This window comes from Carcharhinus amblyrhynchos, chromosome 18 (assembly GCF_965287045.1).
Source record: "Carcharhinus amblyrhynchos chromosome 18, sCarAmb.v2.hapA, whole genome shotgun sequence".
Taxonomy (NCBI): Eukaryota; Metazoa; Chordata; class Chondrichthyes; order Carcharhiniformes; family Carcharhinidae; genus Carcharhinus; species Carcharhinus amblyrhynchos.
In genome coordinates, this window is record NC_137341.1 from 49,896,490 (window position 1) to 49,915,916 (window position 19,427).

General features: G+C 42.9%; 1 protein-coding gene and 1 pseudogene across 2 annotated transcripts in view; both read left to right on the top strand.

The window, feature by feature from the left end:
- Positions 1 to 9,161, top strand: part of wdr90 (WD repeat domain 90) — a 76,089-nt gene extending 66,928 nt beyond the window's left edge. For both annotated transcript variants that reach the window (XM_080206987.1, XM_080206988.1), the window contains 6 exons: positions 606 to 786; positions 976 to 1,106; positions 1,624 to 1,767; positions 4,079 to 4,204; positions 5,050 to 5,134; positions 8,555 to 9,161. In XM_080206987.1, the coding sequence (XP_080063113.1) occupies positions 606 to 786; positions 976 to 1,106; positions 1,624 to 1,767; positions 4,079 to 4,204; positions 5,050 to 5,134; positions 8,555 to 8,745 (858 nt within the window). In that variant the 3' untranslated portion in view covers positions 8,746 to 9,161. The remainder of the gene's footprint in view (positions 1 to 605; positions 787 to 975; positions 1,107 to 1,623; positions 1,768 to 4,078; positions 4,205 to 5,049; positions 5,135 to 8,554) is intronic.
- Positions 9,162 to 14,010: 4,849 nt separating this feature from the next.
- Positions 14,011 to 15,432, top strand: LOC145354740 (melanin-concentrating hormone receptor 1 pseudogene; annotated as a pseudogene).
- Positions 15,433 to 19,427: the final 3,995 nt, after the last annotated feature.

Genomic DNA, 19,427 nt, shown 5'->3' on the forward strand with positions numbered 1-19,427 from the left:
GAAGATAGGAGCAGGAGGAGGCCATTTGGCCCTTTGAGCATGTTCTGCCTTTCATCTTGATCATGGCTGATCATCCAACTCAATAGCTTAATCCTACTTTCTCCCCATAACCTTTGATCCTATTTGTCCCAAGTGCTATATCCAGCCACCTCTTGAATACATTCAATGTTTTGGCATCAACTACTTCCTATGTAATGAATTCCACAGGCTCACCACTCTTTGGATGAAGAAATGTCTTCTCACTCCGTCCTATATGGTCTACCCTGAATCCTCGGACTGTGACCCCTGATTCTGGATTTCCCCCACCATCGGGAATATCCTACCTGCACGTACCCTGTCTACTCATGTTAAGATTTTATAGTCTCTATGAGATCCCCCCTCAGACGTCCGAACTCCAGTGCAAAATAAGATGATGTTACTTAGTCATCCAACAGTGTTCAACATTTATTGGGATAGATGTTTTCCTTCATTCTCTTAACCAGACATTTGAAGCATTTGTTTACAGCAGTTTTTTAATTAGAATTTATCACTCGGATTTAGAGAGACTAAGGTGGATGGGAAAGAAAAGCATTCACACTTTGATAACCATCTCCATTTTGTCTCAGAGCTGCTTGTGTATGGCATGGAGCCCTGCAGTGATCTCAAGGGAATGTACAGATAAACAACAGATTGTGGCAGGATATAGTGATGGCACGATACGGCTCTTTGGAATATTGAAGACTGAGATGGAATTGAAGATTCACCCTCATCCTGTGGCAGTCAATGCAATTGCGTACTCTATGGATGGTACGTTCCACTGACGACTAATCTAGACCATGTGCTACACAGATTCAAGTGCTGATCACAATCATACCGCGCTCGTGCGTGGCTTATGCCCAGAATACACATCAACATTCCTGTCATCGCCACTACGTCGAGTAGTCCTGGTCTCTGACATGTGGTTAACACTGACAGATGTTTTACATTTATCCCTAGGTGAAGTCATCATTTCAGGAGGTAAAGATGGTCTGATGGCTGTGAGTAGTTCTCGAACAGGAATCACCATCCGTGTCATCAGTGATCATAAAGGTTCACCAATTACTACAATCGAATGTGCACGGAAAAAGGTGACTTCAGTAGGAGTGAAAAGCTATGGCATAAAATTAGAAATCAAGAAGTCCGATGTATGTTCGAAATAAAAAGGAAGGGTAGGCATTAGTTACAGTCTGGTGAGCACAGTGGTTAGCACTGCTGCCTGACAGCACCAGGGACCAGGTTTGATTCCTGGCTTGGGTAACTGTCTGTGCAGGGTTTGCACATTTTTCCTGTGTCTATGTGGGTCTCCGGGTACTCCAGTTTCCTGCCTCACTCCAAAGATGTTTGGGTTAGATGGATTGGCCGTGCTAAATTGCCCCTTAGTGTCAGGGAGACTAGCTAGGGTAAATGCATGGGGTCGTGGGGCTAGGGCTGCGGTGGGATTGTGATCGCTGCAGACTCGATGGGCCAAATGGCCTTGTTCTGCACTGTAGGAATTCTATCTTGTGTTGCTTGTGTCCATGTTGATTTCACCTAAAATGGGTCACAGTTGCCTGAGGATATAGATCTGAACTCAAAGCTCTAGGCTATTTTGCATTTCTTTTCCAGTATGACGCGTTTGGCCTTGATGGATGTGAAATGTGGCTGGCTGTCAGTTCAGATCGCCGTGTCAGTGTTTGGGCCACCGATTGGCATAAAGACCAATGTGAGCTTATTGATTGGCTGACATTCCCAGCACCTACTGAACCCGAGGTGAGGCTAATTTCTGTTTTTTTAGTGGGGGGAGTGGGTAAATAATAGACTGGGATCTGTTTTCCAAGTCTGTAAAACCAGATTCTATAATTTTTCTCATCTATATGGTATAACATAGTTTAAAAGTTAGACACCACAAACACATGAATCAGGAGTGGGCCATTCTTCCCCTCCAAACTAGTTCCACCATTAAATCAGATCATGGCTAATCTAATTTTAATCTTAACTGCACATTCCCACCTACACCCGATAATAATCTTTCACCCCCTTATTTATCAATGGTCTATCTACCTTTGCCTTAAAGATATCCTAAAGAACCCCTTTTTGAGGAAGAGAATTCCAAAGTGGCTCACCCCTCAGAAAACAAAATCATCTTCTGTGTCTTAATGGGCAAACCTTTGTTTTTTAAACAGTGACCTCTATTTCTAGATTCTCCCCCCACAAGGAAACATCCTTTCCATGTCCACCCTGTCAAGTTCCTTCAAGTCACCTTTCACTCTTCTAAACAACAATGGATATAAACCTAGCCTGTCCAGTCTTTCCTCATAACAACCTGCTCATTCCAGTTTTAATCTAGTGAACCTCCTCTGAACTGCTTCCAATGCATTTATACCTTTCCTTCAATGAGGAGACCAATACTGTACACATACTCTAGACGTAGCCTAACCAATGCCCTGTGCAAATTAAGCATAACTGTCTACTCTTGCAATAACTAAGAACACCCTGTTAGCTCGTGGCACAGTGGTTAGCACTGCTGCCTCAGAACACCAGGAACCTAGGTTTCATTCCCAGCTTGGGTCACTGTCTTTGTGAAGTCTGCACGTTCTCCCTGTGTCTGCATGGATTTCCTCCAGGTGCTCTAGTTTCCTCCTACACTCCAAAGACGTGCTGGTTAGGTGCGTTGGCCATGCTAAGTTTTCCCTCAGTGTACCCAAACAGGAGCCGGAGTGTGGTGACAAATGGATTTTCGCACTAACTTCATTGCAGTGTTAATGTAAACCTACTTGCGAACTTAAAGCTCAGATGCAGGTGCAACAAGAAAGTTTATGTGACACATGCACTTGGGCATCAAAATCCCTCCGAGTCTGAGCCTGAGCTCTGCAATCTCTCACCATTTAGATAATATACTTCTCTTTAATCCTTCCTAACAAAGTGGCCAACCCGACATTTTCCTATGTGACTGGTGTAATCTATCGTATTACTGTGTGACCTCCACATTTATGAATACAGAAGACAACTGGTTTTATGGGTGTGTAAGGGCTGTGTAAAGTCGGCAGAATGACCAGGCAAAATGAAACAAACCTCTTGTATGCATTGATAAAGGAGGGTGCGGCTGCATTAGAGCCAGGGCTGTCCATGTTGGGAGCATGGAGAGAGAGGCATTTTCCCAAGTGTGGCAGCTGATTTGCACACACTGATCAGTAATTAAATAAATCACTCATTTTAATAATATTGATGAGTATTGGCCGTAACGTGAGGAAAGTCCTTTTGGATCTTTTATGCCCGTCTTGTTTGGCAGGTGGAACTTCAGTTTACCATGTCATTGATAAGCTGACACTGCACTGAGGTGTCAAGTAATATTATAAACAAAATCTCTGCACTGGGGTTTGAACCCACAAAGAAATCTTCCTGGCTACATTGTGCATCTGCACACATTGTGCAACCTCCCACAGTCAAAATATGTGCAGGTTAGGTGCATTGGACATGCTAAATTAACCCTTAGCGTCCTGGGATGTGATAAATTAGAGGGATTTGCAGGGTAGCTAAGCAGGGATAGGACCTGGGTGGGATTGGTGTTAGTGCAGGCTTGATGGCTGAATAGTCTCCTTCTGCAGTATAGGGATTCATCGACAGACCACGCTTTCTGCAGATTAAAGACATCGGAACGTATTCCGGATGGTCATCTAACCTCATAGAGATTTATAAAATTCTAACAAGGTTAGACAGGGTAGATTCAGAAAGAATGTTCTCAGTGGTGGGGTGAATCCAGAACTAGGACTCATAGTTTGAGGAGAAGGGGTAATTTTTTCAGAACTGAGGTGAGGAGAAATTTCTTCACCCAGAGGGTGGTGAATGTGTGGAATTCACTACCACAGAGTGTAGTTGAGGCCAAAACTGTGATTTCAAGAAGAAATTAGATATAGCTTTTGGGGCTAAAGGGATCAAGGGGTATGGGGGGGAAGGGGGAAATCAGGATATTGAATTTGATGATCAGCCATGATCAAAATGAATGATTGAGCAGGATCAAAGGGCCAATGGCTTACTCCTTCTAGTTTCTGTGATTTTTAACTACTTTAAAAATTTCTTTCAGGTATCAGACAAGAGTAGCCTCCCCCCAAGCCTGGCTGCCTTCTCACCAAGTCAGAGTGGTACAGTGGTATATGTGGGATTTGGAGAGAAGCCAGAGATTACCTTGTACAGTCTGTATAGAAAACAGGTATACATCAACAAAATTGTTTATGTAAACTACTTTTTGAAACAAAATCCTGTGGTCTCTTCTGTGGGATGGCTGCACTGACTGTCAAGGAAACGTAAACTGGCTGCACACATGCAGTGGTGGGAATTCTGCTTTTTAAAACACGTTCGTGACCTCAGTATTTCAATATTTGATGGTATCTCCTGTACTACAGAGGTACCTCCTGTATAGTCCTTAACTTTGCTTCACATGAAACTAATGCAACAGGGTTACGTTCTGCTGTTGTTACAGACCTTGTATTCTTTACTAACTGCATCAAATATTGAAATACTGAGGTCACTTTGATATAATACAAGTGCTTTGGTCCACAGTCTTAAATGTAAAAAAAGGTAAACAGGAAAAACTAATATTTCTACACACATTGGGGACAATATTTCCACCTGTTTAAAGGGGTCATGAAGCACCTAGCGTTTCACTGCAATTGTAAGTGCTATGTTTTCCGGCCCCTTGCTGCAGTGACTTTGCTGCTTTGCATTACAATGTGGGCATGATTCCTTGTCACACAATTTTCAGATCTTTCTGTTTTCACCCAGTCTTATCCCTGCACACAGAGATTTTGATCTTCACTTTGGGCAGAGGATCAGCTCACAGTACGTTGTAGATTCTTGGCATAGGCCACTTTCCGTTTGGGCAGGAGGCTGTTGAACCAACATTCAGGCGGTAAAAAAATTGAAACAGAAATGGGAGAACCTAGTTCCAATGCACACAGTAATAAAGACCAGGTTTCTGGAAACTCTTCAGGTTAAACTGTTGTTTCATCACCCATTGATTAACCAAAAGTTTATTTTTTTAATATTTCTTTTCAGACAATTAAAAAGATAGCTTTGCCTCACTGGGCTACAAGTCTAAGTCTCTCTCCAGGAGGGCAGCTTATTGCAGTTGGGACCAATGGTAAGAGTGAGTTTTGTTCTGTAATTATGTGAACCAGGGGTGCTTACAGGTCGTTTTCCACTCTGACAATACTGATAATACACCCAGATAATACTGCGGCATGGTAGCACAGTGGCTAGCCCTGTTGCTTTACAACTTCAGGGACCTGGGTTCGATTCCTGGCTTGGGTCACTGCCTGTGTGGAGTTTACACATTCTCCTCGTGTCTACGTGGGTTTCCTCTGGGTGCTCCAGTTTCCTCCCACAGTCCAAAGATGTGCGGGTTAGGTTGATTGGCCGTGCTAAAAAAATTGCCCCTCAGAGTCCTGAGATGCATAGGTTAGAGGGATTAGCGGGTAAATATGTAGGGATATGGGGGTAGGGCTTGGGTTGGATTCTGGTCAGTGCAGATCCGATGGGCCGAATGGCCTCCTGCACTGTAGGGTTTCTATGATTTTTATGAAGTTAATTTACTAGTGTCACAAGTAGGCTTACATTAACACTGCACTGAAGTTGCTGTGAAAATCTCCAGTCACCACACTCCGCAGCCTGTTGGGTACACTGAGGGAGAATTTAGCATGGCCAATTCACCTAACCAGCACATCTTTTGGACTGTGGGAGAAAACCCATGCAGATACGGGGGGAACATGCAGACTCCACACAGACAGTGACCCAAGCCAGAAATTGGATCTGGGTCCCTGGAGCTGTGAAGCTGTGCTGCCCCGACTTGCACAAAGCAAGGTAAAGGAAAAATAAGCCTTCAGTAAGGCCCAGCAAAACACTATGGTGGAAAGGGAATTTACGTGCTGAGTTACTGAAGAATCCTGTTACAGACAAGAGTTAATTCACAGCATTTCCTGCCAGCTGGATTTAGAAAGGCGTTGGCAGAGCTAGGTTTGTTTACAGCTGCTGTGCGTGCTTCAGGGCATAGAGAGATCAGAATGTAGTCAGGAAGAAAATGTTCTACATCACAGAATTGTTATGATGCAGAAGGAGGCTGTTTGGCCCATTGTGTCTGTGCTGGCTCCAAACGAATATCGTGTCTTAATGCCATTCCCTTGCCTTTTTGCTGTAGTCCATGGTGGAATTGATGGAGGATTAAAGCGTTGAACACATAACAGCCACCTCCAATGCTTGGTTCAGAAAGAGTCTCACGATTGAATATCGTTTTGTAGTCTCATTGGTAACATAGTGATCCAGTGTGACATTTTTTAAATAGAATTTATTGTTACCTTGTACAAACATAAATGGAAATATATAACCTTGATATCTACATGAGATGGCTCCGATGTACAGAGTACTTTCCCATCAGACCAGCCTACAGCTTTCTGTTCATTTGTCTCAGCTGCTTTACTGTCCCATGAACCAGGTCCAGGCTGCTTTAAATGTCTTTCTACCCCGTTAGTTCTAAATATCAATGATATAAATGTGTGCTGTTTTATAGTTAAACCTTAAAGCTGTGGTGCAAAATCTCCTTCTAGAAATCATGAAATGTTGCAGCACTGGAGGATAGTTAGCCCATCACACTGGGGGGCCTGGCTGGCTGCACTGGGTGGGATGGGGAGGTGAGGCTGAGAGATGGCTGTGAAATGAGCCCCCTTTTCACACCTGCGCTTTGCCATGGCCCTGCAAGATTGCTGTCCCTTTGAATATTTATCCTGTTACTCACAGCTCGCTGCAAACTAGGAGGCAAAGCAGCACGAGACCAAGGAGCAAACTTAGCTATCACAGGGTCTGTGTTAACATGCAGTTTACCAAGTTGCTTTGTTGGCATGAATAATAAAATTACTACAACTTGGTATGGACTTGGAGCATATGCTACCTCCAATAATCTAATTTATCTTTAGTTTATCTAGTTCAAAGGTTAGGCGGTTTGGCCAGGCTAAATTGCTGCTTAATTTCCTAAGATGTGTAGGTTAGGGGGAATTAGCGGGGTAAATATATGAGGATAGGACAGGGGAGAGGATTTGGGTAAGATGCTCTGTTGGAGAGTTGGTGCAGACTCGATGGGCAAATGGTCTCCTTCTGGACTGTAGGGATTCTATGAACTTCTATCTTGCCCCTGTTTTTGATTTATTACACCTCTGCAAATGCCCCCTGAAAACAAAAAAAAGACCTTACAAGGCACATGTGATGCATTTCCATTTCACATGCTGCAAGTGCCTAGGAATTAGAAATTACAGAGTCATAGAGGTTTACAGCATGGAAACAGGCCCATCAGCCCAACTTGTCCATGCCACCCTTTTTTAAACCCCTAAACTAATCCCAATTGCCTACATTTGGCCCATATCCCTCTATACCCATCGTATCCTTGTAACTATCAAAATGCTTTTTAAAAGACAAAATTATATCTGCCTCTACTACTACCTCTGATAGCTTGTTCCAGACACACATCATCCTCTATGTGAAGAAATTGCCACTCTGGACACTTCTGTATCTCTCCCCTCTCACCTCTCACCTTAAACCTATGTTTTAGACTCCCTATCTTCGGGAAAAGATGTTGACTAGCTGATCTGTGCCCCTCATTATTTTATAGACCTCTAAGATCACCCCTCAGCCTCCTAAGCTCCAGAGAAAAAAGTCCCAGTTTTTCCAGCCTCTCTCATAATTCAATCCATCAAGTCCGGTAGCATCCTAGTAAATCTTTTCTGCATTCTTTCTAGTTTAATGATATCCTTTCTATAATAGGGTCACCAGGACTGTACACAGTATTCCAAGCATGGTCTTACCAATGTCTTGTACAACTTCAACAAGATGTCCCAATTCCTGTAATCAGTGTTCTGACCAATGAAACTAAGCATGCCGAATGCCTTCTTCACCACCATGTCCACCTGTGACCCCACTTTCAAGGAGCTATGAACATGTACCCCGAGATCTCTTTGTTCTGTAACTCTCCCCGATGCCCTACCATTACTGAGTAAGTCCTGCCGTGGTTCAATCTACCAAAATGCATCAGCTTGCATTTGTCTGAATTAAACTCCATTTTTGTCATTTGTCAGCCCACTGGTCCAACTGATCAACATCCTGTTGTAGTTGGAGATAACTTTCTTCACTGTCCTCTATGCCATCAATCTTAGTGTCATCTGCAAGACGGGAATTTTTTTTATTTCCCCTCTCAGACTAGGCATACAGACCAACTCTAATGGTCTGTTTCAGTCAGACCAATTCAGCAGAGAACTGGGATTCAGTCCTGTTCTGTATAGTGCAGACCTGCCTTTTAATGGGCATGAGGCAATTTAAACTGAAATGTATTAAGATTTGTTTAAAAAAAAATGATTTTTTTTGTTTCAGCGTAGAGGCGATTGCGATACCAATAGATGATTGGTGCATTAAATGGAAGTTATTTGAAGCCTAAACTTTTCTTTTTTAATACATTTTGTGCTGATGTTGTTTCACATCCTAGAATTTTAAAGTTATTCTTCGTGTTTCTGGTTTTGTGTAGGAAGACTTCTGAAGCTAATTCAATACCCATCTGAAAAATGCCAGGATTTCACCGCGCATAATGATACCGTTCACTTCAGTCGTTTCACACCATCTGGGAAATTCTTCCTGTCTGTCGCATACAATGAGGTGCTGGTCTGGGAGGTCCAGAACGTACAAAATAGCAGTTTCACCCAAGTACAATATCTCTGAGTTCCCGCAGCAAATCTGAGCATGGATATTAGCTGTATCACTGCTGTTACAAATAGAACCCCTTTATAAAGCTATCTGATATCACAGGTTTCAATAATAAAATCACTTGTAATGTAGTTCAATTCTAATGCAGTTTTACAGTGTTCAAGACCCCTTAGGAAAGGGCATCTGCTACTACAGGAGAAAATTCTAAGCAATGTAAAATATTAATGTTAAAATCATTCTGAAATGGTGTAGTTGGTGCACTGTTCACATGAAGTTTTTAATAAATGGTTGCACTGAGATTTTTTAAATTGTTTAGCCAGGTAAAGTTTTATTGTGAGATTCTACTTGTGAAGTAACACTGATCATTTAATATTTTTATTATACAAGTGATTTTTGTACTATCCATGAATAAAACTTTTTACTGATTTACAGTATGGGTGTTGATTCAGGCTTTGTGATTAACAGTTCTGCTTAATTGTATTTATTTGCTCATGTCGAAATAAGCGCATATGTTCTTTGTGGTTCTGTAGTGAAATGTTGGCCAACCTGCAGGGCATGTCATTTGTGCTGTGTGGTTCATGGGGCAAGTTGTCCTTACTGTGCAGTTCACTGGGCTAGAGCAGAAAGATCATATCCCATTTGTGAACCATAAAATGAACAAATGGTAAAACTCACAAGGACCCCTTCATCATGTTGAGATCCCAGTTGATACAACTGGATGGAAGATTCTAGAATGAAACCCTGGCTCAAAAGACTGGAACTTTTACTTTTTTTTCATAAAATGTGGAGTCATGAGACTGATTTTTAAAATATTATTTGTGGAACATGGGTGTCGCTGGCTGGCCAGAATTTATTGCCCATCCCTTCAAGTCTCCCTTGGACTGAGTGGCTTGTTGAACCATTTTAGAGGGCAGTTAAGAATCAACCACATTGCTGTGGCGCTGGAGTCACATGTAGGCTAGACCAGATAAGAAAATGGCAGATTTCCTTCCCTAAAGGACATCAGTGAACCAAATTGGTTTTTCTGACAGTTGGCAGCAGTAGATTGTTAATACCAGATACTTTTTATTGAATTCAAAGTCCAATATCCGCCATGGCGGGATTCAAACCCAGAATATTCCCAGAAGGTTCCACACACCTGATGAAGGAACACTGTTTCCGAAACCTTGTGAGATTACTATCAAATAAACTGGTTGGACCTTAACCTGGTGTTGTGAGACTTCTTAACAGTAGGAGACAGAGGGTGATGACAAACAACTACATTAATGACTGGAGACCAATAACCAATGGCGTACCACAGGGGTCTGTGCTGGGCCCTTGATTGTTTGTCATTTATATCAATGACGTAGATGACTGTGGAGGGCAGGGTCAGTAAGTTTGCCGATGACACAAAGATTGGCCAGGTGGCTGACGTTGAGTTTGAGTGCCTTGAGTTACAGGAAGATAAGATGGTCAAATGAGGGGATAAGTGGCAGATGGGATTTAACCCTGAAAAGTGCAAGATGATACACTTTGGAAGGAGTAATTTAACAAGGAAGTATCCTACAAAAGGTCTGACACTGGGAAATTTTGAAGAACAAAGGGACCTTGGCGTCTTTGTCCATAGATCTCTGAAGGCAGAAAGGCAGTTAATAGAGTGGTGAAAAAGGCATATGGCACACTCGCCTGTATCAATTAGGGTATAGAATACAAAAGCAGAGAGATCATGATGGAGTTGTATCGAACTACGGTGAGGCCACAGTTGGAGCTTGAATGCAGTTCTGGTTGTCACATTATAGGAAGGATGTGCACACCCTCCAGTGCGTTCAGAGGAGATTCATCAGGATGTTGCTGGATGGAACATTCAAGTTATAAAGACAGGTTGGATAGGCTTGGGTTGTTTCTATGGTGTGGGTAAGACTGAGGGACAACCTGATTGAGGGGCATGGACAGAGTGGGTAAGGAGCAGCTGTTCCTCTTAGTTGAAGGGTCAGTTACGAGGGGAGACCAGTTAGAAGTGAGAGATGGGAGGTTTAGGGGAATTTGAGGAAAAACCTTTTTACCCAGAGGGTGGTGATGGTCTGGAATGCGCTGCCTGGGAGGTTGGAGGAAGCGGGATGCCTCACATCCTTTAAAAAGTACCTGGATAAATACTTGGCACGCCATAACATTCAAAGCTATGAGCCAAGTGCTGGCAAGTGGGATTAGTTGGACAGGTCAGGGCTTTTCAGGTGTTGGTATGGACTCAATGGGCCAAAGGGCCTTTTCTGCACTGTAGTATTCCGTGATCTCTGAAGTCTCATTTCCCACTTTCAATCTGGTTACTGCAATTGCCCCTTTAGCTCTGAACACTTTGTTTACTCTTAAATTCTTCCGAGCAATACCTTGGTCTCTGTTCTCTTAACTTCAGTCATCTTAAGACATTCTTTCTGCCCCAATTCCCTAGTTATCCGGACAGTAACTGGTTCTTGAGGAAACCTGCCTCTTTGCAGCTCCCACCCTGTCCAGTCTTTCTTCTGGCAGAGCTGAGAGTTGTTCCCTCCTTAATGTCGATCAACTGTCAACATCTTCAGCTCAACTAAGAACTAAAAAGCTTTCTTCCATTAAAAAGGCCTTCAGTTGCTGAATAACAGTTGCATTCTTCCACTGGCTTAATTACTCTTCATGATATAGCCCTCTCTAAGCACAAAAGAGACACAGTTGGTACATAATCAACCCCCACAAATACAAACACCTTTATCCAGCATGAATCTAACTGTAAGTTTTATCCTTCCTTCCACATAAAAATTGAACACACAAAATAGTACTTTATTTCTAATGTTTACCACAATAAATAGAAATCCCTTAAAACTACCTTTGTGTTCCTAACAATCACAAGTAATCTTTGATAGAGGGAATCTCTTTACCAGGCAAGGGGACCCTTCATCACATTGCTTCCCAAACCTTTTCCTGGTCTGACCCTGTTTAATGTCTTAGACTTTGTGTGATTTGAGTGAAAATTGGTGGTGTAGAGGGAGGGGGGATATCAAAGCTTAGTGCTGTTGGATTGAAGGGACTAAGTTAATAGACTTGTATTATTAGAAAAATAATTTGATTACATATGGAGCTTAATACACCTTAATACTCTGGTCATAAAGATATATTAAAGTTAATAAATAATTATCAATGGAGGCCACTAAAATTCTATTTCTGTGCATTGAATAATGAGGTCATGGTACATGTCAGTACCAATGACATCAGTAGAAAGACCTATTCCGAACCTGTTCCAGTGTTATACAAGAATGATGATTTCAAACCTAAACTTCATTTATTATCTTGGTTCATTTGTTATTTTATTTGATTGAATGGATTTTTATTTGTTTTGTTCCCTAAAGTCTAAGGGGTAGGGAAGACCAAAAAATTGGCAGACAACTAGAGTAGCAATCCATTGTGATCAGGGAGGTGATAGCCTAGTCGTATTATCACTAGACTATTAATCCAGAAACTCCAGGTAATATCCCGGGAACCCAAGTTCAAATCTCGCCACGGCAGGTGGTGGAATTTGAATTCAATAAACAACATCTGGAATTAAGAATCTACTGATGACCATGAAACCATTGCTGATTGTTGAAAAAAACCCATCTGGTTCACTAATATCCTTTAGGGAAGGAAATTTCTTGTCCTTACCTGGCCTGGCCTCCATGTGACTCCAGAGCCACTGCAATGTGGTTGATTCTCAACTATCCTCTGAAATGGCTGAGCCAGATATTCAATTGTACCACCACTTTCTCAAGGGGAACTAGGGATGGGCAATTAAATGTTGGCCAGGCAGCGACACCCATGTCTCACAAATGAATAAAAAAATCAAGTCTCTCTTTATGAAAGTACTGATCCAAAATCATACGTGGCATTTCTTCACCATCAACTATCTCTTTAAACCCCCCTCACCACTGCGTTCTCCACCCTCACTTCCAATAACAAGATACGAGGTCAATCGTTTAAGACTGAAATGGGGAGAAATTACTTCAGTCAAAGTATTGTCTATGTTTGGAACTCTGCCTCAATGGTTTGTAGATGCTTCACGGTTGAATACATTTAAAGTGGAGATTGACAGATTTTTGGTTTCTCTCAGGGAATTAAGGGATATGGGGAATGAGTGGGAGAATGGAGTTGATGCCCCAATCAGCCACAATCATATTGAATGGTGGAGCAGGATCCAGGGGTTGTTTGGTCCATTTCTGCTCCTACTTCCTGTATACGAAAAATACACATTGATCCGCATTGTCCTAGTCTTGAGCTGACAAATTTCTTCAGTTTGGTTCGTAATGTCTGATGCAAACCTGTCTTGTCCATGGCATTCCTGAAGTCCTGAAAGGTGTGCTCTCAATACAAGGATGATTGTCACTAATTGGCAGTCCATGGTATTACCATCACTGAATCCTCCACTATCAACATTTTGGGGGTTACCCTTGACCAGAAACTGAACTGAACTTGCTATATAAATACTATGGTTACAAGAGCAGGTCAGAGGCTTGGAATCCTGCAGCAAGTAACTCATCTCCTGACTCCCCAAAGCCTCTCCACAATCTACAAGGCAAAAGTCAGGAGTGTGATGGAATATGACGCACTTTGTCTGGATGGGTGCAACTCCAACATTCAAGAAGCTTGACATCATCAAGGACAAAGAAGCCCCCTCGATTGTCACCCCTTCCACAAACATTCAATCCCTCCACCACTGACGCAGCAGTGTGTATCTACAAGCTGCACTGTAGGAACTCAACAACTTCCTTCGGCAGCACCTTCCAAACCCACAATCACTATCATCAAGAAGGACAAGGGCAGCAAAGACATGGGAACACCACCCTCCAAGCAAGTTCCCCTCCAAGCCACTCATCATCCTGACTTGGAAATATATTGTCGTTCCTGTACTGGATCAAAATTCAGGAACTCTCTCCATAACAACATAATGGGTGTACCTACACTACAGGGAACTGCAATAGTTCAAGGCAGCTAACCACCTCCTTCTCATGGCCAATTAGGGATGGGCAATAAATGCTGGTCTGGCCAGCGATGCCCACATCCTGTGAATTAATAAAAATTTAATCTAGATTACTTTTCCTGTTCAAGGCAGAATAAAGGTCGCCAAATTTAAACACAATTACGCAAGGATACAAGTACAAATACAAGTGTGGAGCCGAACTCTGGGAAGCCCATTGATAGAGCACTGTCAGCGAGTAAGGCGGACTCCTGTCTAAACGGATGGTGAAGTATCAAATATCCATCTCCGGGAAACTTAGAGAGGAGAAAGCACCTTTTAACAGAATGGCTACATCAAACAGTTCAGATACTTTGTACAGCAACATCACAACTCCAGGTAAGAAGCTTTTATTTTTAAATTTAACACTCCTTCCATGAAATAATGAGACATAATTCCGGGTCTTTTGTCTGAGTGTCAGTCGCTACATCTCAATACACACTGACTTCTATCCTCGCTGTTTCTGGAGTAGTTTGAAAAGCATTCAGTGCTTTGAATCCCCGGAGTAATCCCGGCTCTTTTCGAGAAAATCGTTTCGTGCGTTTTATAGGAATAGTTTTTCTTAATTGTTAAATTTTTAAATGATAAATCTGGCCTTTGGGTTTGGGTAACTGGAGTTAGGAGAACACTGAGTAAAGCAGAATAACTTGTTCATGTTACTAAGCAACATGGATTGATGATATCCCGCTCCCTGATCTAAATAGTGTATCAAATTCTGGATTGTAACGGATTTGTGTTTTATTTCAGTTGAGACCAATCCCCTTCTTTACTCCAGCATCATCGTGCCACCGATTTTCGCTTTAATCGGGATGTCCGGGATAATTGGGAACGGAATTGTTATTTACACTGCTGTTAAAAGGTTTAAGCTGAAATCCACCGGCAGCCGGGTTTCAGATATCTTTTTCATCAACTTGTCGGCGGTCGACCTGCTCTTCATTTTGGGGATGCCTTTCTTCACCCCACAGTTGCTGGGAGACAGGGGCTGGTGCTTTGGGGAGTTTATGTGTGTCATCGTGTCAGCCCTAGACTGTTATGCCCAGTTTGCCAGCGCCTACATCCTCGCCGCAATGACCATTGACCACTACTTGGCCATCGTCCACCCCCTGGCATCGACTCGATTCCGGAGACCTGGCATCGCCCTGCTGACCGTCTGTCTCCTTTGGGTGCTCTCCTTACTGAGCGGCACCCCGGCCTGGATGTACACCAGGCTCATCCGGCAACCGGGGGGCATATCAGGCTGTGAGATCCAACTCCCCCATCCAAAGACAGATATCTACTGGTTCATCCTCTACCAGTTCCTGCTAGCATTCGCCCTGCCCTTTACCATCATCGCAATAGCCTACAGGAGGATCCTGTTCAAGATGAACTCTCCGGGGACTCTCATCTCCCACAAGACAGCCAGGCTGCGGAGCAGGAGAGTGGCTCGAATCGCCATCGTCATCTGCCTGGCTTTCTTCATCTGCTGGGCTCCCTTTTACCTGGTGCGGTTGACATTCCTCGTTCAGGATCCGCGCTCTATGCCCTTCTATTACGCCTACATCGCGGCTGTGGGCTTGGGCTACGCCAGCAGCTGCCTCAATCCTTTCATCTACATCATACTCTGTGACAACTTTAGGAAGAGTTTTGTCATCTCAGTGCGGCCGCACGCCGGACCCACGGGCGTTAACACGGCGGTGGCTTGGGTTGGGAAAGAGACAGGGTGCCACTAAGATCAGCACCATGGACAGCGGCGCTGCTGCCTGAGGTCTTCGCCACTCAATTCATCCTCCCAATCCCACTGCAATATTACGGCTCTCTCTGGAGCTGGACTCTGGGCAATGAGGTGAACTGGGCGAAAGCGCAAATTGTTTTACATTTCCAGACTTGTCTTCACTTGAATCCAATTGAATTAACAATTGTTGATGGGGCGACTTCGCTGTTAGCTGTTCCAGACTACTGCTCACAACCCTTTCTATTCCTGCCATATTTAACTCAGATTTTTTTACTGAACCCCCTCTCCTCACAGATACAGTCTGTTGTGTTTCACTTGCTGCTACCTTTGTAGGGTCACAGCATGTGGGAGATCGTGGCCCAATAGTAATATCACTGAATTTATAATCCAAGAGCCCAAGCTAATAGTCTTAGGGATAAATCTCACCATAGCAGCTGGTGGAATTTAATTCAATCAGTAACCTCTGAAATTAAAAGGTACTGTCTGTAACTGTGACCAGGAAACTATCATTGATGATCATTAAAAACCACATCTGGGTGACTAATGTCCTGTTAAGGAAGGAAATCTGCCATCTCTACCTAGTCTGACCTACATGTGAACCCTTAACTGCCCACTGAAATGTGACTCAGTTCAAGGGGCAGTTAGGGATTGGCAAGGCCAGTATTTGTTGCCTGAATGCTGGCACCTTATGAAATAACACATCAAAATGAGGGAAATCCTCAGAAAGTAAAGGACACCCAAGCTAACCATTTCAAATTAATGTCAACAACGTTCAATCCCTGGCAGAAATAGACTTTGGGCCTGCCCTCTTGGTAAGATCAAAGCAGAAGACCTCGTTCTGCGCTCCTCGAATAACCGAGGATGCTTCTTGGGAGAGAGAAAATTGGACATCATGTCCTTTCCCAGATTCATTTATAGCAGAGGGAATCTTATATCAAATCAATCAGTGAGATTTATGATGGAGCCTTATTCCCCGGCAGCTGTAGAATGTGTAAATGATCTCACAATGTAAACTGCAGCAGTTAAACAAAAAGCAATACTTAACTATGGGGGTTGGTTAGCTTAGTTGGCTAGACACCTGGTTAATGATGCAGAGTGATACCAACTAGCACGGGTTCAATTCCCATACAGGCTGAGGTTATTCATGAAGGCCCCGCTTTCTCAATCTTGCCTGAGGTGTGGCGATCCTCAGGTTAAATCACCACTAGTCAGCTCCCTCCATCAACGGTCTACAGTCATCTGGGACTATGGCAACTTTATCTTCATACTTTGTGAAGTGTAAAAATCGCTGAGTTACAGATTTCCAGAAAAGATTAGCAGAGTGCAATGAAAGGAGGACAAGTCAAAGGCTGCTACAATTCCAATCGGTGAGATTAATTTCAATGTGTTTGTTCATTGTAGATTTATTTATTTTTCATCATTCCCAGTTGCGTGCATGAAACTGATTACATACCCCTGGGTAAATCAAATTCTGTTCAATAGCAAATCCACTGTGCTCGTAAATTGATTTTAAAATTTTAATTCCATCACAGTGATTAGACTCACTCTGGCCAAACTGAAACCTAAAGTCATTCAGCAACTGTATTGGCATTTTACTTTCTGGGTCCCAATAAGAATGCTGTTTTATAAATATTAGGCATTACACATACAATGTACATTTGCAACTTTTCTATGCTATTAAGTACTTTAAATATAATAGTTTAAAACTATTCAATTCTGTCTTTGGAACTGCATATTAAATCATACACCAGCAAGTGGTTGAGTCTTAATTTTGGAAGCTGAAGCACTCTGTATTAATGGAAATTTGCCTGAGTCCTACTCATTTGATGCATCTTTATAAACAAAGTAAGAGGTCTAACAAGTTTATGTGGAATCACGAGCTTTCGGAGTGCTGCTCCTTCAACATATGAGTGGAGAGGTAGGTTTCAGAAACATGGCATATATAGACAGACACAATTGCAGCAACTGTATTGGCATTTTACTTTCTGGGTCCCACTAAGAATGCTGTTTTATATATATATCAGGTGTTACCCATTCAATGGATACTTGCAACTTTTCTATGTTAAATACTTTGAATATGATAGTGTAAAACTATCAATTCTGTCTTCCAACCATTATCTTGGTCTACATATGCTGTATTTGTGAAACCTACCTCTCCACTCACCTGATGAAGGGGCAGTGCTCTGAAAGCTTGTGATTCCAAAAAAAAAACCTGTGGGACTTTAACCTGATGTTGTGAGACTCCTTAACATGCCTACCCCAATCCAACACCAGCATCTCCACATCATTTATAAATGAACGTGAAAAATAATATCTTTCATTTTTAAAAATGGCAGGGCCATGGGGAAAAGGACTAGAAGGGTTGCTTTTGCAGAATGTCATCACAGACATAATACACTGAATAATCTCCCCATATTATGTGTAATTTCTCTGATTCTTTATGATAACCAAGTATTGGTGGATCTTCAATTACTGATTAATAAAATGTTGATGGTAAATAACCATAATCTGGTGACTACTGGCTAGTTATTCATTTCCTGGCAATTTAGTCAGTGAGCTATTTTATTAAACCTTATGCTATAACTTTCTTCTATTAGAGAGTAAAATGAGATAGTAGTTACAATTGTGTGGGTAGCGGTGGCAAGGTTAGCACTGCTGCCTTACAGTGCAGGGATCCGGGTTCAATTCTGGACACTGTCTGTGGAGTTTGCACATTCTCCCCTTGTCTGTGTGGGTTTCCCTCCAGGTGCTCTAGTTTCCTCCCACAATCCAAAGATGTGCAGGTTAGGTGGATTGACCATGCTAAATTGCTAAAGTGTCAGGAGGACTAGCTAGGGTAAATGCACGGGCTTGTGGGGATAGAGCTTGGGTGGGATTGTTGTCAGCGCGGACTTGATAGGCTGAACGGCCTCCATCTGCACTGTAGGGATTCTATGATACAATTCTCCCTGGTACAAGATTACAGGTCCAATTAGATCTGGAAGAAAGGAATATTTGGCACAATGCCTGTGCTTATTATGCTGCAGATTTAATTCACTTTCTGTATCTCCTCTTTAAGATCTTTGATCTAGGTGCCTTTTTTGGCCTAAAATAATGGGTTCTGGATGAAAGACACTGACATTTTATGCTCATTTTGACTGCAATAATTACCGGGAATTTTGAGGGGGAGGGTGTTCGCTATCTCACAAACTATGTAATTTCTGAGCTCCCAGCATCAAATTTGGGGGGGGGGGGGGGGAAGAGAGAGAGAGAGAGTAAGATCTTAAAGATATGCTGGGGAATCCTTCAAACTTCTTCTGGGCAATAACACTAGGGACCATCCAAAAATGTAACTTAAATTGCAAACTTGGGGATGATTCCTCCAGGGTTACATCGACAGTCACTCTGAAATAGCTAGAAGTCAAACCTCTTCTAACTTCTGGCTAACTAATGTAAAGACCCAGCCCGACCTCCCCTCCCCCAACCCCATGACTCACTCCTCAGACCCCCAACCCCACCCCTCATAGGACACCCACACAACCTGACTTTGCCATTTATTTCCCATCCAGACAAAATTCCACACATGCTTCCCCTCCAGACCAGACTCTCACACCCCAACTCAATGGGATCACAACCTGACACCCCCCCCCCCCCCCACCTAACCAACGTGAGCTGACCCATTCGAACCCCACCCAAAGGCCCAAATTAACTGGACCCCACCTCCAACAACACACCCACCCTAAAGTCTCATCTGCCCCACTCCCCCAGTGTCTAATCCCACCCTGCTCCCCACACCCCAATCCAATCCAGTTACCTTTGGGCCTGTCAATTTCAGTGAAACCTTTAAGCTTACTTAGTGCCCTAAAAGAGGGCATGTGCTCCTTCAGTCTGACTCTCCTGGGCCGCCACGCTGGGAAGCTGCTATGCTGCCTGGATCTCGCCCAATTGTTGGAAAGTCAAGAAAGGGACAGAAGTAATTGTGTAGGTAATTGGACACAGAATGGTAATCTGATG